An 18,017-nucleotide genomic window follows, 5' to 3' on the forward strand; every position below is an offset into this window, starting at 1 on the left:
AAAAAAAAAAGAATAGTTTAGATGGGATTTGAGGGCTGCAGAGATAGCTCGGTAGTCTTAAGCTATCCTTGGCAAGCACAAGGATGCAAGTTCAATCTCCAGTACCGCATGCTAAGCCAGCAGCTCACTGCAGGTCCAAGCTGTGTAGGGAGACCCTGTGCCAAAGAAAAAAGAAGGAAGGAAGAGGTTTGACAGCAGTGCTTCTTTTCCAACATGCAACATCCAAGTCTTTAGGTCACACATTGTAAGTGGCAGTAGTTTTTTTCTTTCAAGTAGTATGTGAAGTATGATACATCCAAAAATTGAAGGAAAGTAGTTGATGAAGTACAAGTTTGTGATAGTCGTCTTAGAAATTGTCTTCAGTTCGAACCATTTTCTCTTTTTACACTCAGATGCTCAAGTTTTATTGCTTGAGAACAGATGTACCTAATTATTCAAGACTCAGATATTTGAGGAACTGGGTCCTGTTTTTCTTTGTCTTTTTGCACTGTGGCATTTTTCCTCCTTTGGCCAAGAGAAGGCACTAGAACTTTAGTGTTACTGCATCAGTTCAACAAAACCATGTGTGATTTTACAGGGATTTGCATGTTGCTGACAATTCTTGAGGAACAAGCCATGGATTCGCTGTTGCTGGGCTCAGACAAACAAAATGATTTCATGCAGTTAATCCTTCATACCATGGGGAGGCAATCAGATGGTAATTCACTTTACTTGCTTAAGTTCTGAGTACTATGGTGATACAGTTTGAAAATGCTAGTGTCATTGCAAGAGTTGGAGTAGAATAGAGTGTGGGGGAAAGATTCAACTGTTCTTTTGTTTTTGAAACAGGATCTCCGTATGTAGTCCAGGCTGGCCTCAAACTCCACAACGATCCTCCTGCCTCAGCCTTATGAGGGCTGGGATCACGAACACGTGCGCCACCATGCGTGGCAAGAATTAACTTTTTTATGATTTAGATCCCAGATACTCTTTTTTTCCTTTCTTTTTTTTTTGCGGAACCGGGGATTGAACTCAGGCCCTTGTGCTTGCCAGGGAAGCGCTTATTCTACTGAGCCATCTCTCCGGCCCCCAGATACTCTTTAAAAAGGTTGGAAAGAATCTTTCAAGTTTAATATCTTGAGGCTCAGCAGTCACAGGTGGCTGGGGTTGCAATGTTAGGTAATGCAGAGTGAACATGTTCATCGTCACGAAAGGTTCCCTCCCCAAGGGAACCCTTGGGCAGTGCTGCTGTAGCCAGCCTAAGGGGTGAGGAGTGAGACTTGGAGTCATTTCTCTTACTAGATCTCACTTTTCTTTTGCTGATCATTATATGGTATCAAACTAATCCTAGAAGATGTATACTTAGAAGTAAGGGTTTCTCATCTCTGAAGAAAGGACTCAGTAAAAGCTAAGGCCAAATTCAGTGAAGTAAGGCTAGTTCAATGAAGTAAGCATGTTTTATTTCTTCTTTCAGTTTTCTGTAAGTAACTTGACTGTGGGTATAAATTTATTTGTGGCTGATTTTTTTTTTTTTTTAATGTGCTGCTGTGGGGGGCCAGGGAGATGGCTCAGTAGGATAAGCGCTTGACTGGCAAACGCAAGGATCTGAGTTCAATCCCCGGTTCTGCAAAAAAAAAAAAAAAAAAAAAAAGTGCTGCTGGTTCTATGTTGAAGAATAGCATATGAAATTAAATGGCTGGGGAATATTTAATGCAGAAGGAAGCATTTATATTGGATTTCTTTTTAAATAATTGTTATTTTGAGGCAGAGTCTCACTGTGTAGTCCAGGCTGACCTTGAACTCACTATGTAGTCCAGGCTAGCCTCAGACTCTTGGTGATCCTCCTGCCTCAGCTTCCCACGTCCTGGGATTATAGGTGTGGGCCACCATGCCCAGCTACACTGGGTTTCTGGATGAATAGAATATTGAAAGTTGGTGCTAATAGTGAAAAGACTGATTTGTCTTTGTTATGCTGTGTGATTATGGAAATGAAAAAGGGAGAAAGAAACAGCAAGATCTTTTTAAGTTCTTGACTAAGTTCTTCAGTTTTCTTGGAGACATTAAGAAGCCATTGAAGGAGCTAGATATGATGGCATACATCTGTAACTCAGCACTTGGGAGACCGAGGCAAGAGGACACTGCAAACTTGAGGCCAGCCTGGGTTACAAAGGGAGTTCTAGGCAGGGCAGCCTCAACTGTTGACTGTTTTGAAAATTGTCCTGTAATTCAGCACTTGTCACGTTGTGTTTCAGATGATAACGTGAACCCTTTCTGGCCAGCATTGCACTGTTTCATGGTAATTCTGGACCGGCTTGGATCTAAAGTCTGGGGCCAACTTATTGATCCTATTGAGGCCTTTCAAACCATCATCAACAATAGGAGCTATAATAGAGAGATCCAGAATATACGGAACAGCTCTATCAGGTTAGTTATGTTCATGTCATGATTGTTAAAAAATCTTATTCGGTACAGGAACTTGCTCTGCAGCTTGGACTCATAGTGATCCTCCTGTCTCAGCCTCCCCAGCATTGAGATTACAGGCATGCACCACCATGCCTGGTTTGAGGCAGACATGGTACACTTGGGCTTCTGGGGCCAGCACGGCATGAGGTGCCAGGGGTTGAACATGGGTCCTTGCACTTCTCAGGCCTTGGACCACCCAGCTGTCTTCCCAGCCCTTGTCAGGATTTTAAAATTTTCTCTATTAGGAAGTGTGTTGTAACTGACTCAACAAGGCAACTTTTATTCTAGCATTTTTTCCCTCTTCATTTCAGTAATTTTTGTATTTATTCTTAATATAGGACCAAGTTAGAATCAGAACCATCTTTGGATGATATGGTGACTTGTAGCCAGATTGTGTACAATTATAATCCTGAGAAGACAAAAAAGGTAAAAAGCACTTTCAGAATTTAGTGGTACTGTGTGGATGTTATGTGTGTTTTTGTAACTAGCTGACTTTATGATATGTAACTGTTTGGAATTCCTTGTTCCGTAAAGGCCTTTGAATTGAACAGATGTATTGTGTATGAGGGAAGATGAATTCTAGCAACAGTATATATACTTTGGAACATTTTAAAGTATATTTTGAAAGATTGGAAGGTTGTGGGATAAGGAGGAAGAGTGCCATGCTAATAATCAAGATTAGCTCATGTGAAGAAGGCCAGAGCGCGCGAGACTGGTATTGAAACTGGTGTCAGTATTCAGCTTACAAATTTTTAAATCTGATTTTATTGGTACATTTTAGATACAAATAATGATCACTCATCATAGTTTGTACCTCTACGTGATATAACTTTTCCCATTCCCCTATCTTCTCTTCAACCCTACTCATTTACAAAAGCTTTGTTTTTGAGTTTTCCTTTTTTTTGTTAACTTTTCCCTTCTTTCCTTTTCCTCTCCCTCTCCTTTAGCCCCTCCCCATTTGAATATTTTCTTATTTCACAAGACCTAATACACTTTGGTCCTTATTTGTGCTTGTTTTCTTACACCAGACAGAGTGTGATATTCACACCTGTGTGTCTGATTTATTTCGCTTAGTATGACTCAAGGTGCACCCATTTACCTAGAAATGTGTGGGGCATAGCCTTCTTTCTGGCAGAGTACTACATCGTATTAAAAAAGTCCACGTCTTCTTTACTCACCGCTTGATGGGTTCTTGGTTGTTTCTAAGATTTGGTTATTACAAACCGTCGCTGTGAATGTAGGTGTGCTGTATCACTGGAATGATGTATAGCTTGTATTTTTTATTTCTGGGGGTCTATGTATGTTAGAAATAGCACATACAAAGTAAGATAGAAAAGTTGAGGGATATGTTCTTTTTATAATTTGAGTGTTAACTTTATCTATTTGCATTTTTTTTTCCTTCTCATTTTAGGATTTAGGATGGAGATCAGCCATTTGCCCAGATTATTGTCCTAATATGTATGAAGAAATGGAAACATTAGCCAGTGTCCTGCAGTCAGATATTGGACAAGACATGCGTGTTCACAACAGCACATTTCTGTGGTTTATACCTTTTGTTCAGTCTCTGATGGATCTTAAGGACTTGGGTGTGGCTTACATCGCAGAGGTTATTCATCATCTCTACTCCCAAGTCAAAGATGTCCTCAACCAGACAGATGCTGTGTGTGACAAAGTCACTGAATTTTTTCTTCTAATTTTGGTGTCAGTGATTGAACTACATAGAAATAAAAAATGCTTGCATTTACTGTGGGTTAGTTCCCAGCAGTGGGTAGCAGCCGTGGTAAAATGCGCCAAGCTTCCGACCAGTGCATTTGTACGGAGCTCTGAGAAATCAGCTGGAAGTGGTTCCAAAGGATCAGCAGCGATAACGTCACTGTCAATGCTTTCGATGCCATCCAACTCCGTGCAGCTGGCTTGTGTGCAGCTGATTAGAAGTCTCCTGAAAGAAGGCTATCAGCTCGGTCAGCAGAGTCTTTGCAAGCGATTCTGGGATAAGCTTAACCTGTTCCTTCGAGGAAATTTATCTCTAGGTTGGCAGTTGACTAGTCAGGAAACCCATGAGTTACAAAATTGCTTAAAACAAATCATTAAAAACCTAACATTAAAAGTACCTCAGGCTAGCACTCTTGTGGATCTGGTTTCTACATATAAAGCCCCACCTGCATCTTTTAAAGAAGAAGGTGAACAAGTAAAGTTTAAAAAGGACATCCACTTTTTGGAAAATTCCAGTTCAACATTTTCTAAAGAGCCAGTGAAAACTGAGACGTACCACACGCCAGAGCATATATTGATTAAAGCAAGCAGCCCTGGGGAAGAGAGGGGCAGTGAGCACAAATGTGTGAGGGATTTGAATGTGGAAGACTGTCTCTCAGCTGAGTCGTGGTTAAAGCAGAGCAGCAAAAGCCACCTTACTGAAAGAGCTAAAGGTCAGACTAAAGTAAGTAAAGTGAAGCAGGTGTCTGTGAAAGAGAACTCTTCATCCACAGCACAGATTTGTGCTTCACAAAATGGTCCAGGCGGTGACAGAGGAATTATACTATCGACACATTCACTGACTGATTCTGGCACTGACTCTTTGGAACAGGTGTCCACCTCAAGTGTGGATTTCTCCTTAAATGATGAAGCTTTTGGTAAATCCTCAAAACCAAAAACTAAAGAAGAAAAAGATGAAATCTGTGCCAAGTTATCACATGTCATAAAGAAGCAGCAGGGAAAAAGTACTGTGGTCGGCAATTCTTTCGGTTTAGAGGAAAATCTGATGGTATGTAGCGTAGAGAGTTTCTGTTCAGAAAAAGATAAACATGTTCAGGAAAGGGGCCGAGCCTCACACAGCTGGCCTTTAGACCTTCACAGTGTTGTGGATGATAAAAATGAACAAAAGCCAAAAAGCAGTTTATTGCTGAAAAAGAAGCAATTAAAGAATGAAGAACTGGATATTTTTTCTTCCCATGGAAATAGTTGTGAGGTACAGGAGTGTCGTGATGATAAAGATTTGGTCTCTGTTCCAGAAGCGACCGATACTTTGGTAAAGAAGACATCTCCCAGTAAGGAACCAGTGACCATAGTTGACTCAAGAGAAAAAGTAATGAGTAAGAGAACAGCTCTGATTTCCTCTGACTTGCAGCAAGAACCACCTGGCATCAGTCCTAAGTCTGACCCCTTACCAGATTCCCAGGTAGACAGAGACCTCCACAAATTATCTTTAATAGCTCAAGCTAGCGTTATTAAATTCCCCACTGATACAACTCCAGACTCATTCCAGCCGCAAAAAAAGGTAAAAGCTAACGAAAGCTGTGTCTCAGTTCATGATGTTGTGGACAGCTACTGTGGACAAGTTATTGTTATTTCAGATTCTGATGATGAAGATGAAAGACCTTTGCATTTCAAGGAGAACACTGAAAAGGACAGAACCTGCCTTAAAAAAGTTAGTCTAGAACAGCATGATTCCACGGTTAACATTGATGCAGACAGAGAGCTCGTAAAGGAAGAGACAGCGGCTTTTCTGTTTGAGGATTCTGATTCACAAGTTTTTGAGTTTGAAAGTCAGTCTCAAGTGTTCTCAGTTTGGCAGGATCAAAAAGTAGACAATAAGAATTCAGTTCAAGAGAGGGAAAAAAGTTCATGTGTGACTCATATAGCTGACAGCACGGACAGTTGGGGCTGCGGTGCAGGTTATATATCTGAGGAGGTGCAGCAAGCAGAGGACGCTGAAGGACCTGTAGAAGCACATAGTAGTGTTTCTCTTAAGGTGTCCTGTGAAGTTGACTTAAAAAGTCCTAAGAGAAAGCGAGTTAAAAATCCTAGAACTGACAGTCCTCCACGGCCTTCTTCATCTGCCAGAAACAAGAACTGGTCTAACATTCTTCATGAGAGAGAGTTTACTGAAAACGATTTAAAAAGTAGTGAGATAAGTACCACAACTCCTCCCTCAAGGATTCAGAGAGCCACTGCCGTTCCCGGGAAGAAGTCTCCTACAAAGGCTTGTCCTTCAAAACCTGCTAGGAGAGTACCAGTTTCTAAAACTCCTAAGAAAACACATGCGGATGGCAAAAAAGGGCAGAGTAGAAGTTCACATGTCCTCAGCTGTAGAACAGCTCCTGCTGTGGTGCCACCAAAAAAATCTCGCCAGTGTCCCGAACCAACTTCGGTGGCTGAGAAACTTGGGCTGAAAAAAGCTCCCCGGAGGGCGTTTGAGTTGTCCCAGAGGTCTTTAGACTACACAGCTCAGTTACGGAATCATGGTAAAACTGTTGGAGTAGTTGATACCTCAAAAAAGACCGTCAGAAATAATAAGAAACTGCTGGTAAGTCAGGATCTTCATTTGCAAAGGCAGTTGAAACAGAAACCACACAAGAAAAGAAAAGAATCTCATGGTTGCGAAGGCTCAAATGCTACAAGAGCAGGGACATGTAGGACACAGAATTCTGACGTCGTTGTGCCAGAATTTGATAGGTTAGATTGTAATTCCACAGGACCTAGGGTACTGTCTAGTAGCACTGAAAAAGAGGCCGTGAAATTCATGCCTTCAGAACCAGAAGCCCTAAAAGAGTGTGTTTCTCAGGTGACTGACAATACTTGTTTTTTGAACCAGCGCGATTCCAGAGTGTTAAATGGAAGAAAGCCAACAGATGAAATTTTGACTCTGTCTGCTACAGAAGACCCTTTAGGTAGAGGTGATCCCGCAGGGCATCAGGGAGCCATGGCAACTCGGAAGGAGGCAGGACCCGAGTCCAATAGTGATATTGATGACGATAATTTATTTTTAACACAGCACGATCCTGAAGACATGGATTTGTGTTCACAGGTGGGTGAGGGCGATGAACTCATTGAAGTGCTGTACGGAGAAGATAGAGCGCAGGTGGAAGGCCCTGTAAGTTGGCCTCAGGTGGCACAGAGCGGCGCACAGTGTAAACACAAAGGTTGTGTGGAAACGCGGAAAAACCAGGGTGAATTTTGTTCAAGACACTCAGAAGCTAAAGCAGATGATGAAGATGTATTTCGTAAACCTGGCTTGCCTCCTTCTCTAAGGAGACCTTCTACCACCAAGATTTTTAGCTCAAGTTCACGAACTGCTCATCTTTCCAAATCTTTGGAAAGTTCTGTACTTTCATCAGCTCTAAAAAATAAATCCAAAGGGCTACAGTCTGCTTTGGAAGTGCCACAGCCTGTTTCGCAGGCATCTCAGAAGCCAGTGGGCGAAGCATACGGTTTGTGCACTGTTCCTCAGCCTCGTGGGCAACCTTACAAACTCCCCCTTGGCGACAAGTTCTTCTCTGCTTCCCTGCCCGTGCACTCATCACAGTCTATCTCGGATACCTTCATTAAAGAAATCTTAAAATGGAAATATGACATGTTTTTGAACTTTGATCAGTGTGGACCTCCAGCAAGTCTTTGTCAGTCCATCTCAAGACCAGTGCCTGTCAGATTTCAAGATTATAGAGAGTACTTTCATGTTTTTTTACCTTTGATAATACTGAATACTTTTGAAACGGTAAGTATGCGTCACACGTTTGGCTTTCCAGACTTTGCACATTCCTCCTTTTCTTTTGAATAATTGCAGAGTATGGCTAAAGTAATTGACCTGTTTGGCTTAGGTGTTGTTTTTAGGTTTTGTGCTAGTTCTCAATGCGGGTGATACAGTTTAGCCTTTACCGTCTGGAGTTTCAGTCCTGGTTCAGGGTGCTGATGACAGGTTAAAGAAGGCTTCTCAGAGGAGACGGGCTTCCATCTGCGTTTTTAAAATGTAATATAGGGCCGGCCAGAGCTCAGCAGACTAAAGTGCCTGCTTAGGCAGAGCACAGTGCCCAGGGGCCAATCCCTGGCGTGCTGGGATGGCGATCGGGACTGGGTGTGGCGGCATGTGCCTGTAATTCTAGCTCTTGGGAGACTCAAAACAGGAGGACCACTGTGAGTTGGATCTATGTAGTAAGGCTCTGTAGACCCTGTACTAAATATATTTTATATATATATGTATATATATTAATGGACAGTTAGCATAGGTTTCGTCAAAGGTAAATTCATTGAACAACGCTGTAAATTACAAATTCTTCTTTATGCATCTCTCTTTCTGCAGTTCTCTGTTTCTTTGACCCCAGCATGTCACATTCTGGTTTTTCTCTTTACTCTTTGATGAGTGTTGCCAAGTAAAGAACAGAATTCTCTATTTCACTTTAACCTCAGAGCTGGGCTTAGTAGCACGTATCTGTAGTCCCTGCAGCTTGGGTGGCTGAGACAAGTGTCACTTGAGCCTAGGAGTCTGAGGGCAGCCTGGACAACATAAGGAGACCCTGTCATAAAAAGGGAAGAAAAAAAAAATGAGAAAAATGGTGAATCCTTCAGTGAGAGCATTCACCTGCATTTTAAAGGATGATGTTGGCATTTTCAGGGCAGATAGAACACAATCTTGTAAGTTGCACGTTGGGGTTTCTTTTTTAGTTCAAGAAGGTTCTGGAAGTTTCAGGCAGCCAGTGTTTAGGCTGGGGAGCTGTAATACGTACCATGCTATTGTTTTTACCTGTCACTCTTTGTTGCAGGTAGAAAATAAACTCTGGAAAGGCAAGCATAGATACAGAAGATTGACAGTGGCCCAGGAGGAAAATGACAGTTGCTTACTTTGGGGTGGTAGCTGTGGAGTAGATAGGAATGAATATATTTTGAGTAGATTTTGAAAAAAATAGGACTTCAGAATGGAATGGATATGGGAGAAAAGAGATTGTTAGATACAAACCCACACAATCGACCAGACTAGGCATTGTGACGTGAGAAGACTTACTGGAGGTAGGGGCAAGCAGGCTGCCTGTCTAGAGGACTGAGACATCCCTGAACAAAAGGGGGTGGGATTTTATAGGGTTTTTAGGGTAGAGTGTGGGTTGGAACAGCCAAGGGAGAGCTAATCTTAGCAGGGCTACCTGGTATGGGGGCACTTTTCAATGTTAAGGGAGAGTTTCTGAGGTTTTTCTGCCCAGGTCAAAGGGGCAGCCCTGTTCTGTGGTTTTGGCCCCAGCTCAGGGCCGTAAGGAAGTGAACCTTGGAGTGAGGGTGAGGGTCCTGTCTAGGTTGAGGGTCCTAACTTGTCAGAGATGATTGTTGGGTGGGGCTTAAGCATCAGGTTAGATCATAATTTTATTTCCTTTTTCAAGGAAGTGATATTGCCAAAGCCACAGGTATGGCTGAAATAGACTAAGGTGTTACAAGAAGTCCCTGGGGTGCCTTGGGGCATGCTTGGGTTCTCGGTTTGGGAGGGAAAAAGCACACCAGGCTAGAATTTCACAGAGGGGAATTGAGGTAAAATTGAAGTTTCAAGTTACCCTGTTTTTCTTCTTTTCTTTACTGTGGGCTAGAGTACTATTCTGATATTTCATGGAGCAGGCCAGAAAGTTGAAGCAGATAGTGTTAGAGTGGCCCTGTGCTCAGCTCCTCTGAGACGTGGTTGTATTGGTTCATGAGCGGTCCACTCCTTTTCTCATTCCCTCGAGTCCTAGGGCTGGATTATTGTAAGGGGATCAGAATTTAGAAAGTTAAGCACCAGAGTACATGAAGGGATCGTAATGCTAAAGTGCTTATTCATCTACCGCCCATGCGCAGAGGCACAAAGCTAGGTGGTGCTAGGAGTTAGCCTTTTGTTCCCCAGGGTACTTGTCCATCTCGTTCCAGTTTGAATCCTCCTGTAGTATATAGTCTATAGAAGAAAAATAAATTGAACAGCATAGAAGAGATAGGCAGAATTAGTGGAGTTGTCAGAATTAAGACTGGAATTTTAAACATTAAGCATTTCAAAGAGCATTGGAAACTGGAAGCAGGAAGGAAAACCACAAAGAGGCCAGATAGCTCAGTAGATTAAATTGCCTGCGTAGGCAGGTGCAGGGACAAGTGTTCTGTCCTCAGTGTGGCATGCGGGCCCCGCCCCTGGGCTGTGCAGAGATGGGATTGAGACTGGGCATGATGGCCCACGCCTGTAATCCCAGTGCTTGGGAGGCTGAAAATAGAAGGATCACTATGAGTCCAGTCAGATCCTGCAGTGAAGCCCTGTACTAAATACAAAACGAAAACAACCCACAAAGAACAGCAAACCAGAGATAGAACGGAAGATACGATAAAGAACTCAGTAAACAGAATGAATGGTGTGTAGACACAGCTAGGAAAAGTGAGAAAGCTAGACAGATGACATACACTTCCCGTAAGGCATAAGGAAAAGAATGGAAAATAAAAAGCAGAAGGGTGGATAGAGGCTTAATGAATATATATTAAGGATCTTAGAGGGGCTGGTGAGATGGCTCGGTGGTCTAAAGCACCTATTTAGAACAAGCTTAGCAAAGCACAGGGACCGCGATTCAATCCCCCAGCACCACATGCCAGCCAGCCCCGCCCCCTAGTGGGCTGAGCTGGCCACACACACAAACACACACAAATACATAAATTTTTTTTAAAAAAAAGGATCTTAGAAAAAGAAGGTGAAATTGAGGTAATAAAGTAAAACCCCAGTAAAATGGCTATTTCAGTACATGATTTCTGTACAAAGTGTTCATGTAGAGTGCTATACCATACATACCCAGTTAAAAATATGAAAGATATGTATGCTGGTAACCAAAACTGCAGACCCCTTAGAAATTAACCTGCTAGTAAAAATATGAGATATTTATGGAGAACGTGGAAAGGCTGTATTTTAAGAGCTATATTTTATTCAAAATGGAGAGAGGTGCCATGTTCCTAGGTGGGAAAACCTCACATTGTAAAGATCAGCCAAAAATTCTGTGTAATTCAAAGGTATTTTGAGGAGCTTGATAAACTTTAAAACTTGTAAGGAAAATTGAAAAGAACAGCATCTTTGGGGTAGTAGACAAACTTGCCTTGTGTAATATAGAGAAATTGCTGTCATAGCAGTAGGCAGTGGCATAGGAGAAGACACCCCAGTGAAACAGAATGGGGACCCATGGCTCCTGAGAATGAACTCTTCGCATGTATGACAGCCTAAAGGACACCGCAAGTCAGCGAGCAAATGTGGGAAAGGGCCACTGTGAAAACTGGCCTTTTCCATTAGAAAAAAGTTAGGCTGGATGTGTACTTGCCATATATTTCAGTTAAGCCCCCGCATTAGCCTTCCTCTGTGTAGTTTCACAGCTGTGGCCTAGCAGTGTCAAATGGGGATAGCCTAGAAATAAGCATTTCATGAGCTTTAATTGTGCCCATTCTAAGTAGCGCAAAGAAATCCAGCCAGGATTGCAGTATTCAGGGTCAATCAGAAGAGGAAAGTTTTAAAATACTCAAAAGATTTCCAAGATACTAGTGATGAAGATGTAAAAAACTTATGTAAATTGATAAAAGTATGGGGAAGTCAGTAAATGGACAACAGACTGTAAGAGGAAAACCCTAACTCATGATTACTATTTGTGTTTAGCTGTCTGCCAAAGCTTCATGGTCAGGGTTTTGTTTTGCTTTGTTTTGTTTTTGCGGAACTGGGGATTGAACTCAGGCCTTTGCGCTTGCCAGGGAAGCGCTTATTCCACTGAGCCATCTCCCTGTTGTGTTGTTTTTTGAGGTGGAGGAATCTGTTGTGTGATTGATTTGTAGTGCAGCGCTGGGGTTAAGGCTGAGTGATGCTGGCTCAGGTCAGTCCACTGACTAGATTGGCACAACCCTAATCCCGTAATAGACTGGAAACAGTACACGGGACAGACAGAGGCTGGCCTGGTGCTCATTTGTTGCTTTTGCTGTCTTCTGCCACCATGAAGCGTTGCCCCTCTGTCATGGGCCACCTTGCCTTGGAGAGAGTCCGTCATGGATGGAAACCTCTACAAAGTGTGAGCTGAACAAGCCTTATCTCCCTTTTTAGGTGTCAGGTGTTTTGTCTCAGCAATGAGAAAAGTAAGACCGTGGTAATAAGTATATGCAGTGCTACTCAGGCTAACGCAGTGGGGTTGGTGAGCCCAGCATGTGGCCCTTCGTGACCCAGGAGTGTTGGTCTTATTCCTAGGTGTGCTGATCAGGAGAACATGCGCACCTGGCCATCCACAGGGGTTTATTTGTAGGAGTTTTCAGAGTTGTAGCAGCTAAGAGGGTAGATGCTTAAAATACAGTATTTCTTTTCTAGGGAAAATGTACTATACAGCAAGCAGTACCTGAAGACTTAAACAATATGTTGATTGAGACCAAGAATGTAGCTTAGTGGGACAGTGGCTGCAGGGCAAGCACCAGGTCCTGAATTTGATGGGGCGGCGCCCATTTATTATGCCACACTGTTTTATATATATATATCACATATGCATGGCGTTAGGTTTTTCAGTGGTGCTAATGTCAGACACAGCGCAGTGGTGGTGTCCACAGTGGGTGTTGTGATGACGCAGGGATTTGGGACAGGCCCCGTCAAGGGCCTTGCCTGCACTGATGACGGCAGAGTGCCGTGAAATGAAGATGTGGGTGAACTGCCTAAAAACTCTCCCTGGGGATGGGACCAGAAGTCATTAGGTTTAGTGGAGGGCAAGTTTGGGACAGTCTAAATTGTCTTTTATTCAGGAAACTTGTTTTCTGACTGCATGATTTTTCATCCTCTTAAGCTAGTGGATTTCTCTAACCTTACTATTCAGTGTAAAACAGATTAGCTCTTGCCATTTATAAGTTTTTAATTTTTCAGATCCAAATAGGCTATGAATATAAAACCACTACATCAAATATACAAGCCAGTGAATTAGTGTACAGAGTATATTCATTAGGAATTTACGTCTGAGTTTCTCTGAGGTAGCTCCAGAGGTTCAGCACTCATGGGCCCGGCGTCAGAACTCTTCTTTAGCCTCTTTTCTCCCCACTTTGATATGGGAGGAGCATGCGGTCACCTGCGCAGTTGCAGGCGGATTCCGTGCTGTCTAGGGTGCGCAGTGATGTTTTGTTGATCTGCCTTTTTCTTTCTTACTCTTGGTTGTACATAGCAGGATGCATTTGTGTGGCCTCATTGAGAAATACCATGCCATAAAACACACCTTCCAAAGTGTGCAGTTATTCCTAGTGAACTTCCAGCGTTGTACTAGCATCACCATCATCCAGATTTAGACTATTTCCACGGTAGTACTGTGAGTGTCTCTTGTGCCATTTGCAGTCAATGAGTTCCTGTCACCGGCCTCAGGCAGATGCTAATGTGATTGTCGCTTCTCACAGCTTTGCCTTTCTCACCATCCCATTTGTGTAGAGCTACTGAGTGCAGTCGCGTCTAGCTCCGCCAGTTACTACGACTCTGAGCATTCATCTGTGTTGTAGCTTGTGTTGCTATTTCTTGGCTTTTTATTGTCAAGTGGGACTCCACTGTATGCTTAGGGGAATGTCCAAATGGAGCTAGCCCATTTGTTTATTCTAGGTTTGGTGATGGGGAATAATGGTGCGCTGGGAACACAGACTGTTCTTAGCCCCAGTGTTACTGGGGATTGAACCCCGAGCCTTCACAGCAAGCTACTTGTCCAGTCTTTTTTTTTTTTTATTTTTAATTTTGAGACAGGCTCACTAAATTACTAAATCTCCCAGGCTGGGCTTGAACTTGTAGCCCCTGCCTCAGCTTCTAGGATGCTGGGATTATAGTCATGTGCCATCACACTCAGCTTAGAAGCCTTTTTGAAGATGATCCTATTACTTACCATAGTGCAGTGCACTGTGGGTGTGGAATCAGGTGGTGCAAAGTGATGGTAACTGCCTGGATCAAGAATCTGACCTTAGGCTTAGGTTGCTGTGGTTCGATCCCCACAACTCAAGCTAGCCAAACCTGCCCTGAGGCATTTGGAGCAAAAATAAATAAACAAATAAATAAATAAAAATCTGACCTTGTGAGCAAATCACACACATAGTGTCCTCTCACACTCTGTCCACAGCATGACATTTGTGGACTACTGGTGTCAAACTGACTCTGCTCTAAACATGTCCTCTTAGGGTCCTTGGGAGCCAGAGGACCTGTTTAGGGCAGAGGCAGCTTGACACCAGTAGTCTTTGGTGATGCATTTCATTAGAGGTCAGTTACAGCATTAAAGACTTAGCTGGTTAAAATGTTATAGTTTGAAAAAACCTTTTTTTCTACCAGGAATCCAACTCAGGACCTTGTGTTTTCCAGGCAGGCGCTTTGCCCACTGAGTTATATCCCTGGCCCCTAAAACCAATCTTAAGTCCTAAAATAGCTTGTTTTAGAAGTTCAGAGTATAAAATCAGTTGATTTATGTTGGTGGTCTCCTTTGTAAGTTTGGGCTCAGGAGTACCCCTCTTTATTCCTGGGAAGATGCTCCAGGGTACTTTGGAGTTTGGGACTTTAGCATATTGGGAGATGGGTACAGGGTAACCTAGAACCTGCCAGAAAGCTATGACACTGGTGAGGAGTCAGAGCTCTGCAGGAGCCTTAGGGGTCCTTGGGAGCCGAGGACCTGTGGTTGGAAGGAGCATTCTCCCGGCAGCCTGCGGTGCAGTAACCCCAAGGGGTTGGGGGCACAGGTCCTGCAGGTTGTTAGCTGGAAGTGCAGTATTTAAGTTTGAGAGTTTCAATTAACTTCAGTCTCACTAAACTAATATCCACTAAATTGGACAGGGTGGTTTTAGACTTATTTTAGTAAACTGCCACAAAATAATTTTAGGTTGTCACTTGGGATTCTAGGGTCTGGATTTTAATTCTTGCTTACTTTGGAAGTTTTACTGTCTAACATGGCTTTCCAAATGTTTTCGCTTTCTCAGTTTGCTTTTTTTGCTTATGTAGGTGGCGCAGGAATGGATGAGCTCTCCAAATAAAGAGAATTTCTATCAGTTGCATTTACGAAAATTTTCGGCTGATTATAAAAAAACCTGGGAATTTGTAGGTAAGATCTTATGAAAGAATAATTGGAGATTTCTGCTCTAGAGGAGCCATCAACACAAATTGAATTGTCTAAAACAGGTGGTTTTTGTTTTTGCAGTACTGGAGATTGGACCCAGGATCTTATATATACTAGTAGGCCAATGCTCTAGTGTTTAGTTACAGCCCCAGACTGTGGGACATAGTTTTTTTTAAAGCTAAATTTGCACATTATTATAGCAAATATGTTTAAAGTCTTAATGAAGAGGCTGTTGTGAATATAGAATTTGTGCTTTTCCCACACTCTGTAGTTAGAATTCCACAGGCTGAAGTGGCAATGGCAGGTGGGGATGGGAGGGAGCCTGGTGAAAGGGCTTCAAGGGCCACACAGCAGGAGATTCTTCGCAAGTCTTCCTGAAGTCATATTCCTGTGGGTTCATGGTTGGTCTAAACCACATACCATAGTTACGTATTAGTTATAAAGAAATCAGATGTTCAGGGGCTTTACATGGAAATGCAAAAGTCCTCTTTCCATGGAAATCTTTCCAGTCTTATAGGTTCATTTAAGAGAGAAGTGAATAAAAATATTTTGGGAGAAAACTCTGACATGTTGATTGTAGTCTGTCTTGATAATACCAGCCAGTGGTAAAATAAATACTGTCCACTATTTTCACCATTCAGATGTGGTATGTTATGTGATTGCTAGGCTTTACTTGTTACTGAGAGTGTGTTTGTGTGAGTTGTGTGTGTTGGGCTTATTTTACTTATTTTGTAACATTTTCATCTTCTTTCTGCAAATATTTGATGACTTTATTGGACTGATGCTAAATGGTTCTGGAAGCATGCTATGTAGCTGTGAAGGAAACTTAAAACTTTTGCCTTTATGAAACTTATAATCTACTTTGCACTTAATGTGTTTTAAGTATTTCAGTATTATTTAATAACAGTATATTTAATAGTTGTAGTTCCTTTTTATAAGCATGTTCCATAGTTCATTTAACCAATTACCTCTAGTAAGACTTCAGAAGTACTTAGAATTTTTCAGTATTGTAAGTACTCTGAATAATTTCTTTGCTAGATAAGACCAGACATATTTGAAGACTTTTGATTCATACAGCCTGTGCCCGCCAAAAGGAATACCACTGGCATGAGACAGATGTGTATTTGCCTCGTGCTAATTGAGACTTTCTTTTCTAGTTCTATATGTAAATATGTATATCATTTATAGTTGTACTTTTTGTTGCCAGATGTGTATGGGTTATTTCTGTTCTTGGAGTTGTCTATATCTTTTCATTTTTTTTTTTTTTCTGGTAGATCTTTCAATATGAACTTGTACATATTGTTGCACACCTTTTTTTGGTTTCATTATTCCCTTTTAACTTGCTGCTTTTGAGGCATAGATAATTTTAGTCTTCATGTATTCAAAGCTGCTATCTTTTTTTTTTTTTTAATGTATCAAAATGTAATAACCTCCAGGAGGTGGCTCAGCTGCTTAAGCGCCTGCCAGGCAAGCACAAGGACCTGATTTCAGTCCCTAGTTAACAAAACAAAAAAAGCCACCACAAGACAAAAAAGCTGCTGTAAAATAAGTGCCTGTTCCCTGCCACGTGCAGCGAGATGCTTCGCACTCTTGGCAGTTTACTGATACCCTTAGTAGTAAGCCCACAATTACAGGATTACTGTTCACTTGGGGGAGATCTGGCAGGGACGCAGAGGCCTGGGCAGGTCGCTACTGGAGTGGCTCCTCACAGGGCTATTGTTTCCCTCTTTTTGCTTATTATGATTTGCCTACAGTGTAACCCCAACCTAGGAACTGATCTAAAGTTTTTTTCCTCCCGCTTGGAAGAGAGAATACTATAAATTACTACCATTTTGTGTCACCCAAAGCTTCCTTTCTGAAACTTTTATGTTGTAAGATGGCCATGGTCATTGTTGATTTCTCTTGTTTTGTACTTTTGACCATTTTCAAGTTTTAGTTTTGTGTATGACATGATGTAAGGGTTGAGAATTTTTGTTTTCACTTTTTAAAACAAATATCCAGTAGTAGTGATATCTGTGGGGGTTTTTTTGTTTTGTGTTTTGGCCAGCTCAGCTCGCCCTGAGGGTGGGACTGGTGTAGCATGTGGTGCTGGGGATCAAACCATGGTCCCCTGTGCCCGCCTAAGCTTGCCTAAGTAGACACTTCAGACCACTGGGCTATCACACCGGCCCCCGGATATTAGTTTTAAAACCTTCCTTCCCCTATTGAATAAACTTGGCCTGCTTGTCCGATTCTCAGTTGGCTTGGATGGGGGAGATGGAGTTTTTGTCATTTTATTCTGTTCTCTTCATGAACCTAATACCAGCACAGTACCATCTTCTTGATTGTCATAAAAAGTATTGAAATCTGAAAGTTTAAGCCTTCTAGTTTTTTGGTTTTTTTTTTAAATATGCAACACCACATATTTGTGTGTCAACCTTGTGCAGGGGCCATGCAAATCTTCTCTGTATCACTCCAATTTTAGTATTTGTACTGCTGAAGTGAGCACCAGGTATTTTTGGGGTTTTTTTTGAGGGGGATACCGGGGATTGACTCAGGACCTTGTGCTTGTACTCTACTGAGCTGTCTCCCCGGCCCCAGTTTTATTTTTTAACAAAACATTCTTTTCCTTGTTATATACATTTTAAAATCAGTTTGTAAGTTTCTATAAAAATATTTCCTGCTGGGGCCAGGGAGATGGCTCAGTGCAATAAGCGCTTCCCTGGCAAGCACAAGGGCCTGAGTTAAATCTGGTTCTGCCAGAAAGGG

The 18,017-nt window shown here is 42.2% G+C and overlaps 1 protein-coding gene and 1 non-coding gene across 8 annotated transcripts in view; one reads left to right on the forward strand and one right to left on the reverse strand.

The window, feature by feature from the left end:
- Nucleotides 1-18,017, forward strand: part of Setx (senataxin) — a 74,045-nt gene that overhangs the window by 23,823 nt on the left and 32,205 nt on the right. For 6 of the 7 annotated variants that reach the window (XM_023700261.1, XM_023700260.1, XM_023700263.1 and 3 more), the window contains exons 7-11: nucleotides 578-697; nucleotides 2,232-2,403; nucleotides 2,781-2,868; nucleotides 3,854-7,933; nucleotides 15,155-15,254. In XM_023700261.1, coding sequence (XP_023556029.1) covers nucleotides 578-697; nucleotides 2,232-2,403; nucleotides 2,781-2,868; nucleotides 3,854-7,933; nucleotides 15,155-15,254 — 4,560 coding nt within the window. Of the gene's footprint in view, nucleotides 1-577; nucleotides 698-2,231; nucleotides 2,404-2,780; nucleotides 2,869-3,851; nucleotides 7,934-15,154; nucleotides 15,255-18,017 lie in introns of those variants that run through there. The other variant, XM_023700265.1, reaches the window with a different exon arrangement.
- Nucleotides 17,653-17,757, reverse strand: LOC111812431. Its single transcript, XR_002817945.1, has one exon. It is a non-coding gene; the product is annotated as a U6 spliceosomal RNA (small nuclear RNA).

This window comes from Octodon degus, unplaced genomic scaffold (genome assembly GCF_000260255.1).
Source record: "Octodon degus isolate 3935 unplaced genomic scaffold, OctDeg1.0 scaffold00123, whole genome shotgun sequence".
NCBI lineage: Eukaryota > Metazoa > Chordata > Mammalia > Rodentia > Octodontidae > Octodon > Octodon degus.